Genomic DNA, 26,753 nt, shown 5'->3' on the forward strand with positions numbered 1-26,753 from the left:
CCCGTGATGTGGATGATATAATATTTTTAAACAATCTCTTTCCACTTTTTCCTGTGTGCTTGCCCCTTTAAAAAATCAGGGAAACTAGGTTTACTTGAATAGAAGTAGGCAAAATCGAGCTATATCATGGCTAAATTTGGATTGTCAAGTGGTAGGTCACCTTCTTAGCTTAATTTTAGAGTATATACTGTATTTAGAATTAATGCATTTTGTCTGTATATGTCTTTCTTGGTTTGAGATCTAACAAACCAATGTTAGATGTTTGAGAATAGTGTAGAAAGTGAAATGCATCACTTTGTGAAAACAACTATGTTTGAAGACAAATAGAATCTGTGCTTGCCCTCCAAGTAGCTCATAAGAAGTTTGCCTGAACAGGTTTTGAATGTATGAATACAATGGGAACATATTCAGATGCATCTATGCTGCCTTATAAAACTTTTGAAATGATGCTTTGGATCCTAATTTTTGCTTTTGATACTTTGTATTTATACAAGAAGGTGATAAAATTAAACATCACTGAATCATATAGGAGAATGGTTATTAGCCTCCTAGATATTGTAGCCTCCTGTGCTTTGTAGCAATTATCAGTTGCTATCTCCTCTGCAGAAAATGCTTTATTTCATTTTGCAGCTAAGCTGTCCTTTGCATAACAAGCAGGGCTACACACCAAAAAAATATTTTGATCGCCTCCTTTATCTTAATTCAGGGGAAAATCCACATTTTCTTTTTATTTTTCCCTTTTGTTTCTGTTTTGTGTGTGTGTGTGTATGTGGGTTTTTTTGTTGCTGTCTAATTTTTTGTTCTGTTTTTAAAGATGTATTTATATGAACAGAGCCAGTGTTTGAAATATTTTGATTAAGTTATACTCAGCTTTCATCTGGATGAAATGTTTTCTTAAAAAAGGAAACAAATGAAAGGGAAGTGGTGAGTTTATTAAAAACCTTTGGTATGCTTTCCCAGTCCAGATGGGAAAATAATACAGTGTTAGTCATGAGGTTTCAAAGGGAAGGAGCACTGCAGAGAAGCATGATGGATGTAAGTAGGGATCTTTGATGTGCAAGAATATACAGGTGGTTTGAATGGAGGTAAGAACTGCTGGAATTCTGCTTTTCTCACGTTTACACAGTCGTGTGAACAATAGACCCATGGACAAATGAGCTTGTTCTCTAGCAGCGAATGGCTCCTTCTTCTAATTCCAGGCATTGTGTAAGTCACAGATCAGCAACTTGATAACAAATGTTCTGCAACTACCACAGTTGCTAATGTTTAAATTTACGAGTCATCATGATCAGACTGAGGAGAGTGGTAGGAAACAAATAACTACCTACAAATAAATAATAAATGTTGTTGTGGTTGAGTATCAACAGATCATGCTCACCTCAAAGTACAAAAAATTGGTTTCTTCAGCTTGAGACCATTGTTAAATAAAGCTTTATCCTTGAATGAATAAAAGGTTTGAGTTAAATATCACATCACAGAAGTATGTTTCAATACCATATTTCCCCACGAAACAAAGCTTTTGTCCTCCTTGTGGGCATCTTGTCTTGGGTGTTTTCAGAAGCAATTTCTGTTCAGCTTTTTGCAAAGAAATGGTGGAAAACTGAAGGAGCATCATGGAATGCAGAAGCGCTGAAATCAGTGCTGTTAATCTTGAAGGCTCTTTCTTCATCCTTTTGAAGCTGAAGGTGTTTTAGTGCTATTGTTTTGTCCCTGAATGATATTTTCTGCAGAACTGAAAAAGGAGACCAAACAATGATAAAATTGGGTTAGAATCAAAGACGGGCACAGGCAAGCACAACCATGGAGCTGGTATTTAGCTTTATGTTTGCTTCTTGAATTCCAAGCTGACTTCTCTAGTACGTGAACTCTTACCTTGTTTGAGGAATATATATGCCTATGTTAGAATCCCATAGCCTCAGTAGATTTCAATTTAATGTGTATTTTCTCTTTTTCTGGAGGAAAAGAATGGATGTAAGGATATACCAACTGCTTGTGTTGAATGAGAATAATGCATATCATCTGATCCCTCTGTTCTAGCATGACTGACACCACTCTATTCCTACGCCATTCTGTAACTTTGTTTCTTGTCTTGGATAGATCCATGACCCTTAAAATTTAGTGTTTATGTTCAGTCATGTACCTTAAGTCCATTACTTGACCTGTCTTTACTGGATAAATATCTGACTTGCTGTAGGCTGCATCTGTCCCTAGGATTCTGGAGGAAAAATTGGAATAAATTCAGCTGCTGTCTTTTCAGAAGAAATTATCATTCAGTAGTATTAGTACTGGCATTCTCTCTCATTTTCATTTTCTTTCTCCACAGTCTACTGGTCTGTTCTAATTTGACGTTGAATTTCCCACACTTTTTTCTTTGTCTTTCACAAAAAAAGCAAACAAATAAACAAACCCAAACAACCCAAAAGTCAGTACAAGGAGGAGAGCCTTCTGTTCTAAAGATGATATTCATACAGCTGGGACATTTGCATGTTGATTCAGTGCCTGGTTTTAGGCATACCCTTGCACAGGTGCATGCGCCACTCCAGACTGGGTTCCCATGTGTTGTACATGTAAAGGAGGGTTTGGGTATGTACTTCCAGCCTGCCATTTTCATATCAGCACTGGTTTTAAAAGCCAAGCTAAAAAGCTTTGCCTCTTGACACAGTTTCTTGCCTATAACAAACAGTTGTATTGTTTTCAGATCAGATTTGGAGTATGGGATGAGAGATCTAATGTTCATGAAAACAATTCTTTTGTGCACCATTTAAGCACCCACAAGTGAGATTTCCAACACGTAGGGTAGATGAGATGCTTATAGGGAATGCTGGGGAGAGAAGAATGGGTTAAGCTGAACCTTTCAAAAGGAGATGACTCCTGGGAAGAAGGGCAGGTACACAAAGGTGCTCAGCACTCATAGTGACAAATCATGTCACAGAGTTGTCTGGCAGTGCTTTTTTGCAAGAAAGCTCAAGTGAGGTGCTTCCTTTTCCTCATATCTCTATTTATGTCTGAATAGCCTATATCTTAGAACATTCAGTGTTAGGAAGAAAATGCACACTGAAAGTTTGTCCTCGGGTTTTGAACCAAACTTTGAATCTTCCTGAAAAATGCCCTACCCATCAGTCTGGTTTGACTTAGTAAAAGGAACTGTCTATGTTTATCTGGAATTATAAGTATTTTATGTCTGGCAAGGAAGGCAGATTTCGAGTTCCTGTGTGAAGCTGGAACTCTGTGGTCTGTTCTGTTCGTCGCTGGGGCTGCCGTTTGAAAACAAGCCCCGTTCGTCCTGGTTCAGCACCACGGCCAGCGCCGCGGCCGGCACCGCCGGACCGCCCGCTCCCCCGGCAGCCCTCCCTCGCCAGGACTGGAGAGCGGGCGGATTGCTTATGTCCTCTTGGACCACAGCCCCCTCGGGCCCCGTCGGTCTGGCCAGCTGCGCAGTTCCCCCCCTGGGTCGCGGCAATCCTAAGCACAAATACAAGCTGGATTGAGAGCACCCCTGCAGAGAAGGATTTGGGGATGTTGGTGGATGAGAAGCTTGACATGACTGGGTGATGTGCACTTGAAGCTCATAAAGCCAACTGTATCCTGGGATGTGTCAAAACCAGTGTGACCAGCAAGTCGAGAGATATGATTCTCCTGCTGTACTCCAACCTTATGTGACCCCTCCTGGAATGCTGCATTCATCTCCAAGGCCCTCAACATAACAAGGACGTGGACTTGTTGAGTGAGTCCAGAGGAGGGTCACGAATATGCTCAGAGAGATGGAGCACCTCTGCTGTGCAGGCAGGCTGAGAAACTTGTGGTTGTTCAGCCTGGAGAGGAGACGATTCCAGGGAGAACTTATAGCATTTTCCAGTACACAAAAGGGGTCTACAAGAGAGCTGTGGAGGGAACTTTTACCGGAACCAGGTTCTTATTATAAACTGAGTCTTCAAAGTGCTGAACATCCTTAGGTGGAGTAGGAGATGAGACTGCTCAACAGTTCCCATGTGGTGCTAACATTTTTCAAGATTGGGACTAAATGCACCAATGTTTTCCTTTCAGGGTACCAAAAATATCAAGATGTGTACTCTGCCTGACTCTCTGTTATGGCAAAGTACTGCCCATAAAGATTATAGTTGTAGCTAGCTCTTGTGACTGTCATTCAAAGTCTTCTATTTTGAGGGGTATTTGAAATCACTGTAAAAAATATTGTGAATTAAAATTCAGCATATGACTTCTCTGACAGAAGCTGCTAAATGTTTTATTAGAGTTTGAGAAAATCTATTAGTATATTCCCCCTTTTGTTTCGAGAGGATAAATTAATGATTTTGTTTTGCTCTTCTGCTCTGCTTTTTATTATCTTTTGCATATTTCTCTGCTTATGCCAGATCTATGCTTGATGCATCTAAGGTCAAATTCACTTCTGTTACAGACAACTGTAATTTTCATTCTGTGTTACTCTAGTCTTACATCTTGATTAGTCTGGAGTGTCTTCTGTGGTGCTGAGAGATCCAAATCTGGTGATTGGATTTAATAGAAGATTATTGTATAGTGGACACTTATCCTTGCAAAATATGCAGTTCATGTAACAGCACTCTTGTAGAGCCATTGAATACAAAGCTACTGCAGTAATGGGTTTTATTACAGTACCATGCTGACACCTATTTTGTGACTTGCTTTTATCTGGTACTTGCCTAAATTATAGTCCCTTGTGGTCAGTATTAAAGCAGATTGCTCTGTTTGAGCTTCACCTCCCCCTCTTAGTTATAAGAGGTTTTATACGGTACCCTTGCAGCTTTTTTTGGGTAATGTGTATAATCTTGCACATTTTCTTGCAGGTTGGGGGAAGTTTGCTCGCTTGACTCGTGCCCTCACGAGCAGCCGAGGTGTCCTGCAGCAGCTTGCTCCGAGTGTCCAGAAAGGAGAGAATGTTCACAAGCATTCGAGACTTGCTGAGGTAATGTTTTATTTCCCTGAGAGGCTGTAAAGAAATGTTTTTAGCCTTTTTGGGTATGTTGTCTCTGTGTGAGCCAAGCACTGTGTCCCCCTTGCCCTGGGAATCCGAAGGCTGGTGGCAGGCATGGGAGCTCAGAATATGGTGCATGTGCTATGGAACATGTCCCATGACACTGGAACGGAAACAGAGGTCCAAAAGACTTCATGTAACCTAATTGCAGCATTGTGTTCCATATATTATCAAAGTCTTATAATGGCACTATTATTAAAAAAATTCTTACTTTGTTTCTATTCTTCTGAGGATCTCAATGTTAGTAGGATCTTGGACTATTTACTTATGTAAAATTGAGGTGAGAAAAACTCAGGCTAATACACAAGGAAATTCTGGAGAATCCTTGACATAATTGTTCTCTGAATTAATTTGTCTGGTTACTTTTCAGTGGGATCCCAACTCTACTTTACAAACTGGTTAAAATGTATGTTTGAGTTACTGGCTTTACAGACAGAACAACTGTAAGATGCCACAAGTAACACTGCAGACAGATCAGGAAAACGAAACCTTGTGATTTAGGTAGTCTTTCAAAGTTTTGAGAAAAGCTCCAGTCAGAGAAGGCTCTTTGAAGTACTTAGGGTTTGAAGGCTTTCACCACGAGGGGGAGAGACTGTCCCAAGTTTCCTGTAGCTGTCTCCTGGGCCAGTAGCAGGGTCTCCCTGGTGTAAAAACAGCTTAGGGAAAGGCTTGATATATGATGTTAATGACAGCTTGGCCAATACAACATGTCAGTCCTGCTTTACTTATTGCTGTGAAAGCCATGGCAGCAGCTGTGACTCTTGTCAAAAATTTTTGATCTTCCTCTGTAGCTGGAGGTGTAAGGCATTGATGGGTTCCATGAAGTCTCCATATAGTTAGTACTCTGTTAGATTTGCCTGTATACACCTTAGTTTCTATGCAAAATAAAAACATCCTGGCCAGGCTGTACTGTTATCACAGATAATGATGAAATTGCCACTCTGGAGCCTACCTATTCAGTGTTTAATACAGAACTACTCAAGAATGGAAGTTGGAAGTACAGAAATAACATAGATCATCCTAGCACAAGGGAGAGGCAGACATTCACATAGATACCATGGGACTAGCACATGTCCACCGTGAGGTTGCTTTAGTGTCCTGGAATTTGGAATAGTCTCCCTCCTAATCCTACTCAAGGCTTAGCATCAAATAATCCTGTCTCGCTTTAGATGTCTGCCCTTGAATTTTAGTTCATGCTAAAATGTATTCAGTAGAATGTAAGGCAAAGGGTCTGAGGTTATTCTCTTTGGCTCAGTGAACCTCAGCCTGGACCTCAGTGACTACATGTTACTGAAATTTCTTGCAAGCCCATGTGCTTAACAAGTCTTTGCAAGTATTCTAACTGGCACAACCAATTGATTAATTACAAATAATAAAGGGCAAATGTATGGTTTACATATCTGAAATGAGTTTCTTTAATTGCTGACTGAATATTGCAGTCATTATTTTATAAAGAACATTAGCCCCAACTGTGATGTTAGGTAGCTTGTTGAATTTCTCCTGTAATTCCATTTCAGTCAATAGAACTACACTAGAGAAAAGCAGAGTGCAGATAATCATGCAGACAAGACCACTTTTCTTACTTTGAAGATATATGGGGTGCTAGGATTCTTATTCTGGAAAGATCTCTTCATAATATTGAACATCGGATCTTCCACTGTTCCCTGTTGTATTTTCAATTATTTTTTATTTTTTTCCCCCTTCATCCCTGCAGTAGTCTGTTTGAAATTTTAAATTCAAATTAAAATTCATCCTTTTTTCTTTTCCAACTCATTATGACATTTACCATCAATCTTGTTTGCATGAGAAGGCTCTTCATTTATTGGAATATTACTTGTGTCGCTCCTAGTTCTTTATCACTTATATTTCTGAATATCTGAGGAGTCAGTTGTGTCCTAAAACCTGAGTGCAGCAAGGTGTTGTACAAATAGGAAGCAGAAGCATGCCACAAAAGCTTATGATTTCTTTTATTGTTTATTAAATCGTTTAAGAAAGCTGCTACTGACAAACTACTTTGTTTTATCCTCAGGTCATGGGTAGTACAAGCAGTGTCTATGAAGCTTCAGTCTTTGACTTTTACCAGTAGGCATAGATTTTTTAACCTGACTTCTCTAATAGCAGTCATATGAAAACTACTTAAATAAATTATGCAATTAACACAGGGTTGTCAGGTAACTCTGAGGCTACATTTTGCAATGAGAGTGTAAAGTAATTAATACATTTCTGTGGCTTAATCACCAAGAAGCCGATTGTAGGAATGATTATTCCTGGTCACTTCATAGTATGGGTGTCATCTGCACCAATGGTCTTAGCTGATGTGTTCTGTACACTTACCAGGCAGTTCTGGGTAAACAAGATTGTGTCATAAGTAAAAAAAGTGCGATAGTTGTAAGAAATAAAAGCAGAAAAATTATAAAGGTGCTTAGCAGCACTGCTTAATAATGGAACTCCTGCCTTTTTTTTTTTTTCCAAACCTTGTTTACCAGGAACTTAAAACTGCCATTAAAATCTACTCCAAGTTGAGGCTTAGCACCTAGCCCTTAGCTTGGGAGCAATTTGTGTGGGTGCCTGTGAAAACAAAAGTAAAGGAGAGTGAGAGAGAGCAAATATGTGCAGTGAAAACACAGAAAGGAGAGATTAAGCTGGAAATAAGGGATTGTTTGTGTATGTGTTGGCTTTTTCCCCTTCCCCCCAGTCATGAGATCTTAAAAATAGATAAGTCATTGTAACCAGTTGTTGATGCACTTTTGGGAGTCCTGGCTCGGGATATATTCACAATTTTTTAACAAATTTAGGATTTTTTTTTTTTAATTTTGCTATGTTAAAAAAATCCACAAAAAAACCCCAACCCCCCACAACCTTGTGAAACCAGTGATGTAATTGGGGCATTTCTGCTCTTGAAATAAAATTCTGCAGCTTTAGAGAGCTATTAAAAACATCATGCATCATTACCACAAATAATAAATGCAGGTAATACAGCCGTATTGTCTGATGAATCATGAGTAAATGAAACAATACTTTTATGAATAACTTTCTGAAAAAATACTTTTTTTACTATGATAAAACAGTATAATGGTGAAAATTCTTCTGAACCCAAGGCTGTTTCAGTTATTTTGAAAATTATAGTAATGAAATTATCCAGTGCACATGGATGGAAACTCAACCTATTGGTTTATATAGTTGTGTTCGTTTTTTTCATGATTACTATTATATTAATCTCTTGGGGTTCTTTTTTTCCCCTCCAGGAGAAGTACCTTTACAAGCAGTTTGAATCTAGTTAGTTCATATGGGTGGGTAACTACACCACTACTTCAGCAAACCTGTCTCAGGTTGGCGCTGCTCTCTCTAGAGGCTGGAGTGCAGCAGGAGCATCTTGGAGCAGGGCAGAAGGTACTTCCCTTTGCATCTACCTGGGTTTGCTGTACGGTGCAGTGAGAATGGAGTTTATAGCTCTTAATCTCCAGATGATCCAGGAGTGGTGTTTGTCTCTGGAAGGATGGTGAAGAAATAGACTGTGTGGGGCCCTTGGTGTGAAAAGTGTAGAAAGGAGCTCTTATAACTTCCAGCGCAAGCGACCTGACAAAACCTAGATCTTCAGCACGAAGCTCTGTGGACTTTCTTCCATGACTTCTGTGCAGTACTGAGCTCCTTTGTTGTGCTTTGTTCTAAAGGCACATGCTTGTTCTCTGAGATAATTAAGCTCATTATAGGCATGTTTCTCTTCCTTCTATGAAATGAGGAATTTGCTGCCTTTGAAAGGTCTTGTCTAGCAGTCCCAGATGCTGCAAGACCTTTGCTAGGCTGTAAAGCAAGTTGCCTTTCCTGGGAGACGTAGTGTGAGCTGGGACAGTGCCCTTCTTCCATCCCAAGCTGTGAAATGAAGGTTCATCTCTAATAATGCCAGCAAGGTGGAGTGGTTTTACAAGGTGCATGTAAGTGATATAGTGAGAAGGAGCCTGGGCTAGAACTTGTCACCTTCACTCCGCCCTAGCAAAGGCCTGGAAGTTCCTCAGGCTTGCTGCAGGTAGCTTTCTTCACCTGGTGAGTGATTGATATCCCTATGTCATTCCTTGATGCCCATCTCCTGCCCTGTCCCTGCCCCTCTATTCAAGATTCACACCCACAGTGTGGGTGCACATCCTTCTGCTGTAGACAGTAAAAGCCATGGCCCCTGGTCACTTTAAATGGCCATTGGTAGAGACTCCAGTGTGGTAACAGAAGTTCAAAAGACTTATTGATAAGGTGTCTAGCCAGTCAGATAGTTTAGAGTACATTTGCTTTCTAAATAGAAAAGAAAGAAGACGTCAATCCTTTTATTTTTCTATGCCGTAGCCCTTGAATCTCAAACAAGCTAGGAGAGAGTGTTTTGCATTTGGTGATTACATTTTAAAACACCCAAGTAGCAAAGTTGTTTATTTCTTAACGAGTTGAAACTAGAAGTCTGGTTTTTTCTGCTTTCAGTTCAGTCTTACATCCCTGCAGTTCCACTGACATGACTTTATTTCTTTTTCATTTGCAGCAAAATAATGGACATCATAATTTAGACCCTGCTTTATTGCCAAAAAGATTGTTCTTGCCTTTTTCCTATTATTTGGGTATACAAGAATATATTAGTACATTTTCCAATACCTATGATTTGGTTGATGCAAAATTTCCACAAGTTCTTGGAGTACAAAAAGAGCAGCAATGGCCAAAATGGAGTGCATTATACAATTTTCAGTCTAGAACTTATGAATTTATGTATGAGAACCAATCTGACAAGAACTAAATAAAATATTTTTTTCAGAGTTTATTGGTTGAGGTTCCTGTGCTGATTAGAGTGGTTACCAAAAAATTTTACTTATTCATATAATAACAGAGGCTAAAAAAATAAGCTGTATTAGGCCTGTGATTACAAAACAAGCAATTATATTTTCAACCTGCATTTATGAGGTGGTACCATCTCCCCACAGTAGTAAGATCTCAGCATTAGAACTGAAATCTAGTTAACTGACTGATAAATATTACTATGTGATAGAGATGTTTGGTTTGCTGATCAGTTATTCCAGTGAGTGAGTATTGCAGAGGACTCTCCTTGCCCATATTTCAGCATATTTTGGGCTTAGGATCTTAGAGCTGCTACTCATGCAGACCCTGAAAAAAGACCAGTAGTAGCTCTTTGCTTTCCCACTGATTGAGGTACAGCTGTGATGTGCAAAAGGGAGCGCAGGAGATATTTGCAATATTGATCTTGGGCTAGAGCTTTTGTTGAGAAAAAACATCCTAACATTTGTCATTGGGATTGCAAACAAGCCTTGAAGGCAGCAACACTCTGTGTACACATACTAACTCAATACCTCACCTCTGCGTCTTCCAGTCACTACCAGTGACTTCTGGGGACTGAATGGACTGGCCGGTGCCTCCTGCAGAGAATAGAGACAACTTCTGTCTTGTGCTGCTTCCAGCTCCTCTTACCATAAGACAACTTTTTTTATTTGCTTTTTTTTTTCTTTTTTTTTTGGTAATATGGAGAAACTACGTGAATCAGGGTCAGGAGTCATAGACTACTTAATACTACAGGGAAGATGTCTGACTCCTAGTTTGGTCCGCAGGGGAAACGTTCGTTTTTCCTCTTTGCTGTCATTCTAGAAACTCAGTGAAACAAAAGTACTAGGTCCTCTTATTTTAAAAAATTTTTGTTCAAACTGTTGATGCCTCTGTGCTAACATGCAGGTCTCTCTGAGCAGGTCATGCTAATTCTCTTCAGGAGAACGTACTGGACTCAAAGTCAGCGGGGTTGCAATTCCCATTGTCATTTACACATGTGCAAGGGACTGTGATCTGACAGTCTGACCCCTGTTGTGTACAAGACTAAGTCATTATGTGAAGTTCAGAGCAGCAGGGAATTTGATCTAGGACTGTTTTGTCCAAATAGGAGTCTTGTAGCTGATTGTTTTCTTTTGTCCCCTTTGGCTTTAATTGTTGGAAAAAAGCCCACCAGTTCAGGAAAAAAAAAAAAAAAAAGGCACTCAGAAAAGCCTGCAGATAAAAATCCATGTCTAAATAATTGACATTAAAAAAGCTAAGATAAGGAGCATGAAAGGAAGACATCCTTCTAATATAGCTATGCTGTCTGATCTTCTCCCTGAGAAAGATGGCCATTTAATTTCCTTCTCTGCTCCCTATTGCTCTGAACTATGTGTAAATAAATGTGAAAAAGGAGCCATGCTCCTAATTTTTTTCCTAGGTTCTGTGAGTTTGGCACTAGCAAACACATTTCACTCTAGCAAACCTCCATCTTCCTTTCCGTTTTCATCCATAACTCATCCACGGCAAATTTAATTTTAAAATTTCGCTTGTCTTTATTTGGACACAGTTTCTTCATGTTGATTTCACCCTCATGTATATCCATAGATATAAACAAATGCATTCTTGTTCATAGGTATGTGGAAGAAACTTTATTTTCCAAGAATTAAGTACATGATAATACTGTTTTCACACTAGTGGGCAGAACTGGAGAGACAGTAGACAGAAAATGGGCAGCATTGATCAAGCTTGCAGTTATGCAAAACAGCACTCAGTGTCAGCATATGTTCAGCCGGAGGTCCAGGGTTTAAAACATCATCTTTTGCAGTAGTGCAGTTTTGAATTCAGACCTAACTGCATTGTAACTGGATGGTACACCTCAACAGGTCACCTCAAATACTGTGTTCAGTTTTGGGCCCCTCACTGCAAAGACACTCAGGTGCTGGAGCATGTCCAAAGAAGGACAACAAAGGTGGTGAAGGCTCTAGAGAACAAGTTTGGTGAGGAGCAGCTGAGGGAGCTGAGGTTGTTTAGCCTGGAGAAAAAGAGGCTCAGGAGGGACCATACTGCTCTCTATGACTGCCTGGAAAAAGGTTGTAGTGAGGGGGAGGTTGTTCTCTTCTCCTGGATAACAAGTGACTGGACCAGAGGAAACAGCCTCGAGTTGCACCAGGGGAGGTTTAGAGTAGGTATTAGGAAAAATTTCTTCACTGAAAGGGTTGTCAAGCATTGGAACAGGTTTCCCAGGGAAGTGGTGGAATCACCATACTTGAAAGTGTTCAAAAGGCGTGTGGATGGGGCACTTGGGGACGTGGTTTGTTGGAGAACGCAGTGGTAATAGGTTAATGGTTGGACTCCACGGTCTTAGAATCCTTAAGGTTCAGAAAGTCCTCTATTTTTCTAGGATTCTGCACCATCAAGTAGTTAGGACACTGAACTGCTCTCAGTGAAAAGCTGAAGTTGAAAATGAATTTATTGAGGTTAATGATAATTATCCATGGGCTTTGGACTTGCACAGTCCAGAGAAGAGGAAGAAAGACCCTTGCATTCATGGCAGATTGTAGTATTAACCTATTTCAGACACAGTGTAGTGTTAAATAGCCAGTGTTGCAAAACAGTGTGGTCCAGTCGTCCCAGTGCTGGATTGCAACTCAGAAGTTATGGTATTATTCCTGGTTTTACCATTGATTTCTATTCACAGCTGCCTTCCTGCCTGTTCTTGCCCATCATTTATCTGTCTTGTCTATTTGGATCACTGAAGAAGCTGTCTTGGACACCCCACATATTAGACTTAGTGTCAAAAAATAAGTAATGGTATTAAAAGAAATAACTGTTCTTTGATGCTGATCTGTTTAATGGAATACTTATCTTGACATGCTTACCATTTTGTGGTGATAAAAGGAGTTAATGGACATGTATTTTTATCAACTATTGTACTGAGCTTGAGAATCTACAGTGTGGAAAAATACCATGAAAAAATTAAGCATGTTTTCCTTTTCTCCTGAAATCTCTGTGACTACAGGTATTGCAGCTCGGCTCTGAAATCCTCCCGCAGTACAAGCAAGAGGCACCAAAGACTCCGCCACATATAATTTTGCATTATTGCGTTTTCAAGACCACCTGGGACTGGATCATCTTGATTTTAACCTTCTACACTGCTATTTTGGTTCCTTACAATGTCTCCTTTAAAACCAAGCAGAACAACGTGGCATGGCTAGTAGTTGACAGCATTGTAGATGTCATTTTTTTGGTCGACATTGTGCTCAATTTCCATACGACCTTCGTGGGGCCGGCAGGAGAGGTGATCTCTGACCCCAAACTGATTCGCATGAATTACCTGAAGACCTGGTTTGTGATCGATCTGCTCTCGTGCTTGCCCTATGATGTCATCAATGCATTTGAGAATGTCGATGAGGTCAGTACACTGGTTCCACTTCCACCCATTAGTTATTACTTAGTGGTTGGGGGGGAGGTGGAAGTGAGAAGAGAGGAATGTATGCTTTTAAATATATTGAGTTACTGTACATATGTCACTAGTAGCCACCCACAGCATGCATGGAAGTTTGCCTATGAATCTTAGCCAGAAACGTCATTCTTTAGCTGCACTGGGAAAGGCTGTAGTTTTTGGTGTTAAAAATCTGTGTTTACTTCATTATGCATCTTCAGAGTTCATGAGGACAGACAGAAGCAGGCAGCAGAACCTCTGTACAGCACTGAGGAGAACTACTCTGTCTGACTTACTATGAATAGCTTGAACTGGTGTGTCAGGAGAGTTTCTCGGGTCAGGCTTCTCTTGCTTTCACTGCTGACTGAACAGGGTACGTCTGCTAATGGCAATTCTTCACATGAACAATTGGGAAGTGAAATACACTTTTCTCAGCTGCTTCTGGTACACTATAGCAGGTGAAAAAGAGGCAGGCAGTGACTCACCAAATATTAGACCACCAGAAAGCATTGTGTGTATATCTGGTGATCCATGCAGCACTGTCTGACAACAGTTGTTTTAGAGGAAGGTGAAGCAATTGAAGGTGCTTTTTTTGGTAATTTCATAATTAGATGAAAGGATAGGAAACCTAGACTCCTCAATTCTTGCTCATTTCTTTGGGAACAGATCACAATCCAGCAAAAGAACTACCATTCAGACACTTAAAACCACAATGCTGCCTCTGCTTATTCTTTTGGATCAGTCTGCCAAGAAAATATTCCTAAATTAAATATATTAGGGGTCCATGCCTAAATAGCTCAGAGAATTTATGAATTGCTAATAAAATCTTAAAGAGGATTCCAGCAGTCTGCTTTCTGGTTACATATTATAAAATATGTATCATCAACTAATTATGTGTCTAAATTTATCTCTTACACATACTAGAGATGTAACATGCAGAATCACAGAATCACAGGATGGAGGGGGTTGGAAGGGGTCTCTGGAGATCATCTAGTCCAGCTCTCCTGCTAAAGCAGATCCATGCAAAGCAGGTTGCACAGGATTCCATCCAGGTGGGTTTGAATAACTCCAGAGAATGAGAGGGATATGCATATGGATCTCATCGGGGTTTAGTATTTAATTTTTATCCTGCAAAATTTAAATTTTACGAGTTCCTTTAAAGTGTGACCATGTTACAAAGGACAGCCTAGCTATCAAAAGAAAACTAAGCCAAGTGAAATATACGGGCAAAACCAAAACCACATTACTTTTAAAAAAAATACACTACTCAGGTTTTTATAAAATTTAAAGTATAATAGTGATTTTCTCAATGGCTCAGGACAAGTAGGCAAACTATTGAATGTAGTGGAAAAAATATGATGTTATCTGATATTTAATTCCCAAGAGAAGTTTTCATTTCATATCAAGCTACAGACTGAGAAAACACAAACGAGATCAAGCAAAAAAGCCTTGTGAGACCTGTCCTTAAGTATTTGTTTGTCACAGAAAGGGCCCAGACTGCAGATTATTCTGCAGGGCTTTCCATATTACTTTGCTGTGCCACTGATAAAGTGGAAGCAGTGGCCATATGTCAGTTTCTGACATTTAGACTGAAAGAGCAAAAATAATAAATAAATAATAATAATAATAAAAAAAAAGAAAGAAAGAAATTAAGCAAGAGACAAAAAAGAGAAGGAAGCTTTTCTCACCCTCTGCAGATAGTTGCAACCTGGTGATGATTTTGCTGGAGGAACACTTTGTAACTTTAGACTGGTTATGTGACCTACAGAATATCCCTGAGGAAAATGTCTATACCAGTGGCTGTGACAGCCCTCAAGCTGAGCATGGGTGCTTTTGAACCCATGGTAGCAATTCTGCAGAGAAATACTTGTGGAAGTTTGAATTTATCCAAGTTCTCCATCTCAGTATTGCCTTGTAACAATGAGAAGCTGATTGGTACTTCAGTTTTCCTACAGCTCTTCAACCGTCTCCTTAATCAGTATAACATCAGTATATAATGTTAGTTTTAGTTGCTCTGCTATCATGCCCAAAGAAAAAAAATAACCAACATTTTTCTTGATGCTGTCCTTTTAAGACTGTTCATCTCCATTTCCCTTAGTGGGTTCTGACATTTAGCTGGTATAAATCATTGTAGAGTCATTAGAGCAGAGTTTTCACTGGTGTAAATTGCTATACTTCTGTTAAGGGTTTGTACTGGTTTATAGGACCTGAAGGGATTTGCCAGCAAATTCACTGACAGAATAACACAGTGCATATCAGGTGGGGGTTTAGGACAGTATGTGCTGATCACTGTTTCAAGAGCTGCCTGTAGAGAGAAAGATAACCGTTTATTAAAGAGGAAAAAAATAAAAAAAAGTAGAAAATCTTTGCCTGGTATCTTCCTTTCTGCTGTGTAGAGCATTCTCTTTTGGGCCAACTCCCTCCCTTTCTTGCTGGTTTAAATTTTGCCTGTCTCTTGCCAACTTCACAGTTGGATTAAGTCAGGTGTGAGGCTGCGCTGCTCAACTTACAAGTAACCAAACTGAATTGTTATTTGTGTGCCACCTTAATTTTGCTGAAAGGAATTCCCTCGGAGCCATTGCGCTGAAGTTAGTAGGTGCCCATAGCTGCTGCAGATATTTTTTTATAAGTCCTAGTGTGAATACTCTTGAAAAAATTGCCAGAGATTAAATGATACCCAGTGTCAACAGTGGTGATAAAATGAGATGAAGAAATTGAATTGCCGTTTTCCTGTTTTGATGTTTTCCATATATGATTTTAAACAGCACGAAATAGAATCCTGGCTTTGCTGCAGTCCCCATAGTGAAGGGGAACTGGGGCAGGTGGAACCTCACTTGTTTTCCTCTCTGCTGTCATTCTCTGTTAAAAAAACTGACACTGAAGACACCGAAGATGTCATGGAGGAACTAACTGGACAAGTCAATTTGTTTTTAAGAATGCTGTAATTACTGTGATGGAGACTAATTGCTTTGCAAGGGACACAGGACATGGAGCAATGAAGAAGTAAGAAACTGTATAATAGGGTACTGAGGCTTTTTTTGGCTCTGGACAATTTTGGGACTGTCCCATAACTTAGCTCTTGATAGATTAATGATGAAACCATTGTTATCATCTTTAAAATGATCCACTAATATAAGAATAATTATAATAGATGAAACTAGAGTTGATCAATATTTTTGGCAAGCAGATACTCAATTGAAAAAAATTCTGTTATTGGATTTTTTCTATTTTGAAGTAACTTTTTATTTTGCAATTTACTTAATTATTCCAATATAAGATATATTAGAAAATATTTTCTTGAAACAAAATTAAGTGTGAATTCTGTGTTTTTCAGGCAATTTCAAAATTCTTTGGGTTTGTTGCAGTTTGGAACATTAGTATATTTTCAATTTACATTTTTCAATATAATTGAAATCCAGTTTCCTCTCTGCATGGTTGAGAATATTTTTGTCCTCAGATTATTTGAATTCATTAACTATTGATCAATACAACTATTAATAACTACAATTAATTCAAGAGGCACTTAAGTATGAATAGCCACATTCTACAGATGGAAGAGGAAAGAAAAAACATTAATGTCTTTGTTCATGGGCATATAATTAAGTATGAGACTGTATGATGCTTCTGATCTCAAGTTCTGTGCTCAAAGAGGCAGTACAGCATCTTATATTCAGACATGAACAGAATTCAGCAAATAAAGAAATGAATAGCTGTAGAGAAATTTCTATTGTTAATCCAAATGAAAGAAAAGTTATAAATGTTTCTCCTGGTTTTTATATATGGGAAGCTAATTATGTAGTTAAATACTAATTACTTTCTTGACCTGCCATAGAACTTCAAGAGAAGAAAATATACCACTGATTGATGAATCAATTTAATGCTAGGCTTCAACTTTCTATTGTTAAGACAATACATCATGCTGTAATTTAGTTTGAGTAAGAAAAGAAAATATTGGTCTAAAATTTACACAGCGCTTAAAAACATGTGGTGTTAGTCTCTTTCAAATTTGAATGATCACAATAACATTTGTCAGTAATCCTTTACAGTAATTAGTATTATTCCTCACTTAAGGAAATACCACATACTTTGGGGGGGGATAATGTTATCTTTTTGTGTTCAGACATCAATCAGTAAATTTAACAAAAAACAGGCTTAAAGAAAATTCCACAATTTTTTCCAAGAACAGTGCAATTTAAGGCTTTGAATTCCAAAGCATACTTTTGCAGTGTCAGCTTGAGCAATTTTATACTGTGGTTTTCAGCCATAATACCATAAGATGTAATTTATATTGGAAAAAATTTGACTTATTACATGTGATGCAGTTGTTGTGAAATCTCATGGTACAAGTGGAATCCAGTCATGTCACCACCATATAAATCTCTGAAATGGGGAGTTTTTAGAAGTAATTGCTATGTGTATTTGAACAGAACACTATGATCAATTGTTAGCTGATGCCAAATTGAGAACCATATATCAGTCTATTAGTTGAGGTAGAAGAGAAATAAATGCACAGCCAAAGGTCATCAGGAAAGATGTATTCAATATAAATGATCTAATGTTCACTTAAGTGAATGAATAAGAGAGAAGCTAGCATGCAGGTGAAGAAGATACACAGCTTTTAAAGGACAACATTTATGATGATAGAAAAAGTTCCAGAAAAAAACCATAATACAGATGTAATAGAAGTAAATTAAGCTATTTAGTGCCAAGTAAGCGTGGCGTAGCTGGAAAGTAAATAGTGAGTCGAGAGAGGGAAAAAATGAATGTGTTACTGGTCAAATTGTTGGCAACTCTCTGAGGCAGTACTTTTGCAATAGATTAATTTAAACCTTATTAGTGGAATAATCTCTCATGCTAATACAAATTAGCTATCTAGGAATTACTGAATTAGCTACACTGGAAAGCATGCAACATTCCTAGACTTTTTTTTACCATTGCATGCAATAAAGGGCAAGGAAATAAATTATTGTATTTACAGTTTTATGGAATAAACAGGGACCCATAAAGAAAGATTTTGAGCTAGATGAATTTTGCAAACTGGAAAATATAGTTTTTTGAGGTATTTTTAAACTGTAAACAGCTGAGTAATGTGAAATCCCTTTGCAACAGTAGTTCATTGCTCTTATTTGGATATGTCCAATTAGGCAATACTGTATTTTGCGTGTGAGCCTATTGATAAATCTAGTAATGAATGAATATTTTTCTATGGCTAATTATAATTATAAAGTAGTTATAATCTACTTTCTGTGTAATGTCTATAACAAAGCAGCTGTGTATCATATATGATCCAGTCATAGAGAAATGTTGGCAAACTGTGGTTCTAGGGTGAGATAAACAAGATGAGAAAGGGTTAGTGAGACCCTGTGGAGGGAGTGACTCCTTACTGGGGCTTCTGGGGAAGAATCAAGCAGTTGGGTTACTGTACTGGGAGGGGAGGCAATGGGAGGGCTGGAACATGGGCCTTGGATTGGGAGTGTGGTGATGAAGAAGCTCCACTTGATTGGGTGTCCCTTTGTGAGAGGCCCCTGAGAAATAGGACAAAACCCATGGAAGGTGTGTGCTATGGGCTGTAACCTGCCAGAGACCCTTGGAGAATAGCTAGGAGGGTTGTTGGTGTGACTGTAGTGTTTGGAGCTTCAGAAGGAGCTTGGGGGCCTTGAACTGTGGAAGAAAGGGAGTATCATGGAAAGGAAAGGTGGTGGTGAAGAAGGAGGGCTGCTTGTCTGACTTCTGAAAGTGCCTCTGTACTGCAGCATGGCCCCAGGGGGCTATGCCAAGCAGGAGTAATTCCTTAACAAACAGGTAGGTGGAAGGAGTATTTGGGGAAATGCAAATGAAGTAAAGCAGATCCCTGGGTGCAGTGGACAGCCAGGATACAAACCAGGTAGGCAAAGAAGCACTTGCTTTTCAGTCTCTTGAGGATTCGGTGGAGGGTGTCTCTTTTCTTTGTCTGCTTTGTTCCACATCTTCCTATGCCCCATTTTTTCCCCAGTCAAATATGGATTTCTCTAACTTCCCTCCTTAAAAACCTAACCTCCACGCTACCAATGAGCTGCTTCCTTTATGCTACCCTGCAAAGGGGTAGACTGTCTCTTCCCCCCAAATCCTTGGTTTCCCAGACTGTATTGGTGTTGCATATAGGTGCTACAGAGCTCTTATGCCTTTTAAGCCATTCAGGGTTAAATTCTCTCTTTTGCTATAAGCCTGGTTAAGGTGTTGAGTATATTTAAATTCTTCTGCCTTCCCTGGTTCATGCACCTTTGTGGCTCAGAGACATCTACTCTGTCTGCTGATAGATAGCCCCTCACAGATGAGAATACCAGAGTAGGATGTGTTGCTGTGTCCCTGCCTGGTCTTCACCTATTCTGTAGGTTCTGCTGTGGCTGTTAAGATGCCAATTAACTCCTCTTTTTCTGCACTCCTGATGTTCAGATTAGTCTTTTTGCTAAGTCACAGATAAGTAAGGATGTTATTGGATTTCAGGGCTACTTCTTCATAGCTTTGAAAGGGATGACATGATTTATCATTCTGTTAAAGAGGGAATAGTAATCTACATAAGCTATTCAATCTGTATAAGGCTAAAAGAATTAAAATGCTGAATTACATTTTCAGTGATAAATGTATGGTGATAGCCTTTGTCCAAGAAGGAGAGATAATTGAATATATTAGATTATGAATTATTTCAAAAAGTTGCTGTTAGAATGAGCTTTACACTGCATATAAAGGGAAGAATGTCTCAGACACAGGGATTAGTTACTCTGTTCTTTTCCTCACATTCAGCATACTTGTGTTGATCTGAGGCAGAAAGTCAGATGAGTTGACAAAGGGTATTTATTTGTGTTTGTATTTATAAGTGGTTACTCTGTAGTCTTTTTCATATTAGGGATGGGATCGGAATTGGAAAGGTGGAGTGGTATTAGATGTCAGTAACACTAAATCTTATTTGGGTGTTTTGCCTCTTTGAGATGAATAAAAAGCTTCTGTAACTGATGGCTTCTTTGAATCATAGAATCATAGAATCAGTTGGGTTGGAAGTGACCTCTGAGATCATCAAGTCCAACCCTTGATCCACTACCGCCGTGGTTTCTAGACCATGGCACTAAGTGCCACATCCAGTCTTATCTTAAAAACCTCCAGGGACAGAGAATCCACCCCCTCCCTGGGCAGCCCATTCCAATGCCTGATTACCCTCTCTGTAAAGAATTTCTTCCTAATATCCAACCTAAACCTCCCCTGGCACAGTTTAAGACGGTGCCCTCTTGTCTTACTGATAGCTGCCTGGGAGAAGAGACCAACCCCCACTTGGCTACAACCTCCTTTTTCAGGTTGTTTTAGAGAGTGATGAGGTCTCCCCTGAGCCTCCTCTTCTCCAGGCTGAACAACCTCAGCTCTCTCAGCCTCTCCTCATAGGACTTGTGCTCGAGTCCCTTCACCAGCCTTGTTGCTCTTCTCTGGACCTGCTCCAGCACCTCAATCAGAAGCATTGGAAAGTAGATTGCTGTCTACTGGGGTTAATTTTTTATTTACTACTGTGGAAAGTGGGATTTCTTTAGATTACCTATGTGTTATCTTTATTCTTGTTCTTCTTCTCAAAAGAAAAAAAAATAAGAGTTTGTTTCCTGGTTTTGTTGTTTTTCTGAGTGTGCATGTATGCACGTAAGGCAAGCATGGCCATAGTTTTACAAATGAAAAACCAACCTTCCCATCTCTTCTCAATTATTGCTGTTTCTCCCTCAATTCTAACCAAGCTTGCAGATGTCCGACTAAAATAAGCTTTGGGAGTCTGGAGATCTGTTTTCTTCATTGCTGAAAACCACAGCACTATCCAGAGGGCTGCGATATTGATTTTAACCTGTGTGCATAACGTCATCTCATCTCTTGGTTGCTAAATGTGGCAATCTGTAGGAAAGGTCATATTCTCAGACCTAATTAAGAAAATCAGAAGAGGCAAATGACAGAAATGAGAAGTCCTAATAATGGCCTGACAGGGCTACCATGTTACTGCAGATAGGCAGAGCCGGGCTGTGGCATGGCTGACTTCAGCATCAGATGTCAAGAAAGAAGGTAGTACTTTTCATGGCTATTGCCTCACTTACGGTAGTGATAAATTTGGTTCATTGCCTCCCTTTTTGGAATAAATAATTTATTTTTTTGGGTCTGTTTCATTCTCTCTCTTTTAATGGTTAGCTTTTAGTCTCCTGCATCTCCCTTTAATTAAGATTTAGCCTGAACTTTAGCAGTTTCATATGAGAGGAAAGTGCTGAAAAACTTAGGAAAGATTTGTGCCAATATTGAATATTTCTCTGTTTAAAAATAGATAGTAAGTAGGAAGTAAATTATCCTTCCTTTGAGCCTAGAAAAAAAAAATCTTAATGCTTGGGCTAAGTGCATTTTCTTTCCATGCATGTAGAAAGTGAATAATGGCCTAAAAAGTAAATACTGTCATGCAGATTGAATCTTTTACTAAAGTACTAGTGTTACTGCAGCTGTACGAGGTGAACATTGCACTTTAGTTCTTTTCTAAAGTTGTTCATCCTGCATCTTGTTTGGAAGGGAAAATGAATTGTTCCTTATTTTTTATTTTTGTTGGGGGAGGTGGGTTGCACTTAATTTTTATTGCTGTTCTTTAAACAATTTATATTTTGTTTTTTCTAGGTGAAATTTTATTATTCGATTAATGGAGTTTAATTTAATTTTGCATGGCAAACGAACAGCAGCAACTGTTTTTTATTTGCACAGCAAATACTGTAGTATCCACTGTTACTGTTCTTGGGGACCATAATGACAGAAGTAACAATAACTACTCTCCTTACAGCCCTTCCCTTGTGTTTTAAAAACACTTCACAGTATCTCTATCTCTTTTTCTGGATATGGAAGTAATGACACAAATCTTATGTTGCCTGATACAGAGCTAGAGCCAAAATATGGATATCCTGGATCCCATGTTTGGAAAGAAGATTACTTACATGGCTGATATACCAGTGTGAGACAAGGGGTGCACTGATAGTAGATCGGATCTTGCAGAAAACCAGGAGATACAGAAGAAAACCTGTGTAAATGTGCACGGTCTATAATGAGTAGGTCTAATTAATGACAAATTATACATGGAAATTTACTTTTGGCAGTATTTCATGGACAAAATTATGAAGCATTCTCTTTGAATGTAAGATGTGGGTCCTGCTTTCCTCTAGGACTTAGACTGGTTTGTTTTTCTGTTGTGTTTGGGATGCAGTTCCACTCTGCAAAGATTGAGTAGGAGGAGTGGAGGCAGAGTGGTTGTGTTTATTATTTTGAGGGCTTTTGACATTCAAATTTGCTCAATCAATGACTAGAGAGTTATTTCTTCCATGTCTCAGTGCTTTGAGCTTGCCCTTTGGTTTGGAGGGACTCGCTACACAGTCTTCCATTTTTATGCATCAGCCGTCACTGGCAGTGAAAGCCAACCTATGAAATATTTATCTACATCTCCATGAAGGTATCAACAGTAGAATTTTTTTAGTGTCATTCAGTTAAACTTCATACAATTTGGAATATATTTGTGTGTGAAATTTAGCATTTTCTGAATGCTTTGCTAAATGCCGCATATTTAAATAGGTTCTCTCCGTAACAAAATACAATACAAATGGACTGTGTGTCTACTCTGACCATATAACAGATTTCTTAGGTTTTGCATAGCCTCAAGGGAAAGTTTCTGTTGGATACAGTACTAATAGTTGCAACTGTGTCAGAGTAAATCAGGCACAGGTAGATCTTCATGGGATGTTCCATAGTCCTGTCCTTTCCTTGACTGCCAAGTAGACATTCCTTATGGCGGTCCTTTAGAACAGAGCATCTGGGGGTGCCTGTTTGGGACCTGTAGTGCAATTTCTAGCTCTTTATGAACTGAGGTTCATCTATGTCTTTTGGGAAGAAGGAGATCTGGGTGTCTTTTCATCTGCCTCTCAAAGCTGATAGGAGTAGCAGAGCTAAGAGGGCGGGACACACCAAGAAAAGTAAATTGAGTTCAGGCTCCCTTGCGTGACATCGTGGAGCCATCTCTATGATAAAAGCATAAAAATAATCTGCACTGATAAGAGCATTAAGATGGACAGTAATCTGAAAGTACAGTTTTATTCTGGAGAGTAGTAATCTAAAATTGTCCATTTTGAATACAACAGATCTATTCCAGTGAGTATTAAAATATAACTTGGTAAATCTAGTGTCAAAAAGTACTGTTTTAAAGTCTTGGAGAATGATCTGGGTTTTTTCTACTTTATCATCTATGAAACAGTCTGTTAAGTTTCTGTTGTTCATACCCATTTGAAATTCTGTCACTTAGAAATTTTTAAGAGAGTTATATGAACAATCATATCCCTGGGCATTTCTTGATCTTGGTATTGATCCATTTAGAATAGACAAATCCTTTCCTCCAAGGAAATAAAAGTGAAAATATTGTTAACGCTAAAATAAAAATAAATTATTTTTTTAATGTAGCTTTTTCTGAACTTTTACAATCTTATTGGCAATGCAGTCAGGTGAAGTATTATGAATAATGTGAATATTAATTGCACCTTTCAGTGCAACCAAATCAAGTATATATTTTCTGCGAATATGCAAGTTCTTTTTGTACAAAAAGCCTAATTCTCTCTATCTCTCTGGTCAGAATTTGGTAGAATAACTTTCTCCCAAATGACTCAGTTCAATCCCATTTTAAATATTTTTAACAAATTTTTTTTTAGTAAATTTCACAAGGGAAATTAGGATAAGAGTACCTTGGAAACAAAGTAGTTTGCCTTGAATGTTTTAAGTCTAATTTTGCATATTTTATTTTGTATTTCCACTTTTTATATCCAATTTCTTAAACTCCCCTTTTGTGATTTTTTTTTTTTTCTCCCCTTTCCCCAGGTATTTCAACTCCTCAACATTTTTGTGGTTGGTTGGGTTTGTTTGTTTGGTTGGTTTGTGGTTTGGTTGTTTTTTTTTTTTTTTTTTTTGTGTGTGTGTGGTTTGTTTTTTTTTTTAATTGAGAATTAGCCTAATTCTAAACTCTTAAGTCCTTCCTGAATCATTATAATTTTTTGGCTTTGGTAGGACTCTCACCGAAAAACAGCATTTTTTTTTTTTAATCACAGTGATGAGTTTTAGTTGAAGAACAGGTTTTGCACCACTATTTTTGAACAAAAATAAAACTAGTTTTTCAAATGTTGAGATAGAGAAGTTCCTGCCCTTGCCTGAAACTTTGAAGCACTGCGTGATTAAAAAGCTTGGTTTTGAGACTGAAGCTAATAGCTGACCATTGCTGGAGACCTCTCAAAATATAAAAAAAATTACTGTTTTACTGTTGAAGTTTGTAAAAAGGAAAAGGAGAAATGGGCATTGGTCTTAAGCAAAAAAGCCAGAAGGCTGTGTTGTAATGTCAGAATATTTAGAATGTATGGACTATATGTGCTTGTGACTCAGGGACTTGCATATCCGATTCTAAAATATGGTTATAATTTATAATTTTTTGTATTTTCCCCTTTGCTTTTCCTCTTCATACTGAGTGTTCAGGAATACCCACTTTCCCTCACCTAGAAATTAAAGCCTTTGTGTTGTATTCTCTGAACTGGCACAGAGACTTTGCTCCAACGTTTACAAAACAAAGCTGCGTATGGAATGAATGCGAAATGGAAATTAACTTACTTTGTGTAGGAATTTTTGCATCACTGACTTGAAAAGTTTGGCATAGATAGTCATGAAAAGAATAGTTCACTTGCTCTTGTCTAGATCTCTGCAAATATCTGATTTAAAGGAAGAGTGCTTTTTGCTCTTTTTTTCTCTTCTTTCTCTCTTTTTTACTTCCCTCTCCTGGTTGTGTTACATCTTGTCCAGATACTTAATAGAATTGATAGTGTGTTCCCAGGTAACAAATTACATCTGTCTCTGAAAATAAGTGAATGTAATCATGACAAATTCATGAAATAAAGGGGAAATATATTGCTACAGTCCTGGGGAACATGAGTCAATATGCTTTATGTAATTATTTAATAAAACATCTCTTCTAGTGCATTGAAACAGCCTAAGATACTGAGGCAGTTGTATTTATGCAGGAATAAACAAACTTCCAGTAAAAGCTGGTGACCAGAAGTATGCAATTATGCATTTCCAGAAATACTCATTAAACCAGTCTGCTTAAATTTTAATCAGACTTCTATGTATGAAACAGTATTGGTAAGAGGAAGTAAGAAAAAAAAAAAAAGGATTTTTATGAAAGGCTCTTCAGATGCTTCTTGTGCCCCAAATGACTTTAAATTTTTTTATTTAACTTCTTGTGCAAATCTGTGTAAAAGTTAATAATACAAAATGGCTTAATTCTGTTTTATGGGAGACATATTATTATTAGCACAGAAATGCTGCATTGATACCAAAGCTGCCAGAAAAAGGATATGATTTGGGGATTATTGAGATATTTGAAATAGTTAAACTTTGTGTAGTCCATGTGAGAAATGTCAGAGGACTGATTTTCAGTGCATGAATTCTTATAGGAAAGTGAAGTTGTAGGAAATACATTGTTACACTGAAAAATTACAAATCTCCAGGTACTTGCAGTATTTTTTGGCCTTCCTTATTTATCTTTTTGGTATGTCTGAGCTACATATTTTAATCTGTGTTTTATATCTGATGTGCTGCATAGGAATGCACAACTGGATGTGCAAAAGATAACCTGTGATTTGAAGTTTTTACAAATGTATCTGTAGACCTATTCAAATAATCTGAAAAGGGAGTTTAGAGAGAAACTCATGAAATGTTAGTGGATGAAGACGAGCGCATATATGCATCCCTGGAAAGGGTCAATAGCCTTTTTGTATTTCACAGTATCTCTTTTCAGGTGTTACCTGGTGACCATCTGTTCATTATGGATCACCTTGTGTCTTTGGAAACTGCAGTTATGAATGTTGTTGCTTTCATATTGAATTCTAATGGTCACTGTGCTTTATCCTTCTAGGGCATCAGTAGCCTCTTCAGTTCACTTAAAGTGGTCAGGCTACTTCGACTGGGTCGTGTAGCTCGGAAGTTGGACCACTACATTGAGTATGGAGCAGCAGTCTTGGTTCTGCTGGTGTGTGTGTTTGGTCTTGCTGCACACTGGCTGGCCTGCATCTGGTACAGCATAGGAGACTATGAAGTTATTGATGAGGATACGAACACCATCCGAACTGAGAGCTGGCTGTATCAGCTGGGGGCGTCAATAGGAACTCCTTACCGCTTTAACACATCAGGCTTTGGGAAATGGGAAGGCGGACCAAGCAAAGATTCGGTCTACATCTCCTCGTTGTATTTTACAATGACCAGCCTCACCAGTGTTGGATTTGGGAACATCGCTCCGACTACAGATGGGGAGAAGATCTTTGCTGTTGCTATGATGATGATTGGCTGTGAGTATTAGAGATTCTCTCTCTCACACACACAATGCAAAATAGCTGCATATCATGAATACTGATTTCTTAAGAGCATCTGGAATCCTGTCAAATATTATGCAGTTAAAAATATTTTTGG

At 38.5% G+C, this 26,753-nt stretch overlaps 1 protein-coding gene across 3 annotated transcripts in view; it reads left to right on the plus strand.

Annotated features, from left to right (window-relative positions):
- The window catches only part of KCNH1 (potassium voltage-gated channel subfamily H member 1), a 185,095-nt gene that overhangs the window by 26,025 nt on the left and 132,317 nt on the right, over positions 1–26,753 (plus strand). For all 3 annotated transcript variants that reach the window (XR_003541202.2, XR_003541203.2, XM_027723757.2), the window contains exons 5-7: positions 4,821–4,939; positions 12,816–13,208; positions 26,203–26,632. Coding sequence is in view for 1 of the 3 variants with exons in the window: in XM_027723757.2 (XP_027579558.1) it covers positions 4,821–4,939; positions 12,816–13,208; positions 26,203–26,632 (942 nt within the window). In the remaining 2 variants the exon portion in view is untranslated. The remainder of the gene's footprint in view (positions 1–4,820; positions 4,940–12,815; positions 13,209–26,202; positions 26,633–26,753) is intronic.

Source organism: Pipra filicauda, unplaced genomic scaffold (assembly GCF_003945595.2).
Source record: "Pipra filicauda isolate LSUMZ 115617 unplaced genomic scaffold, ASM394559v2 scaffold221_size1283894_pilon, whole genome shotgun sequence".
Classification (NCBI taxonomy): Eukaryota; Metazoa; Chordata; class Aves; order Passeriformes; family Pipridae; genus Pipra; species Pipra filicauda.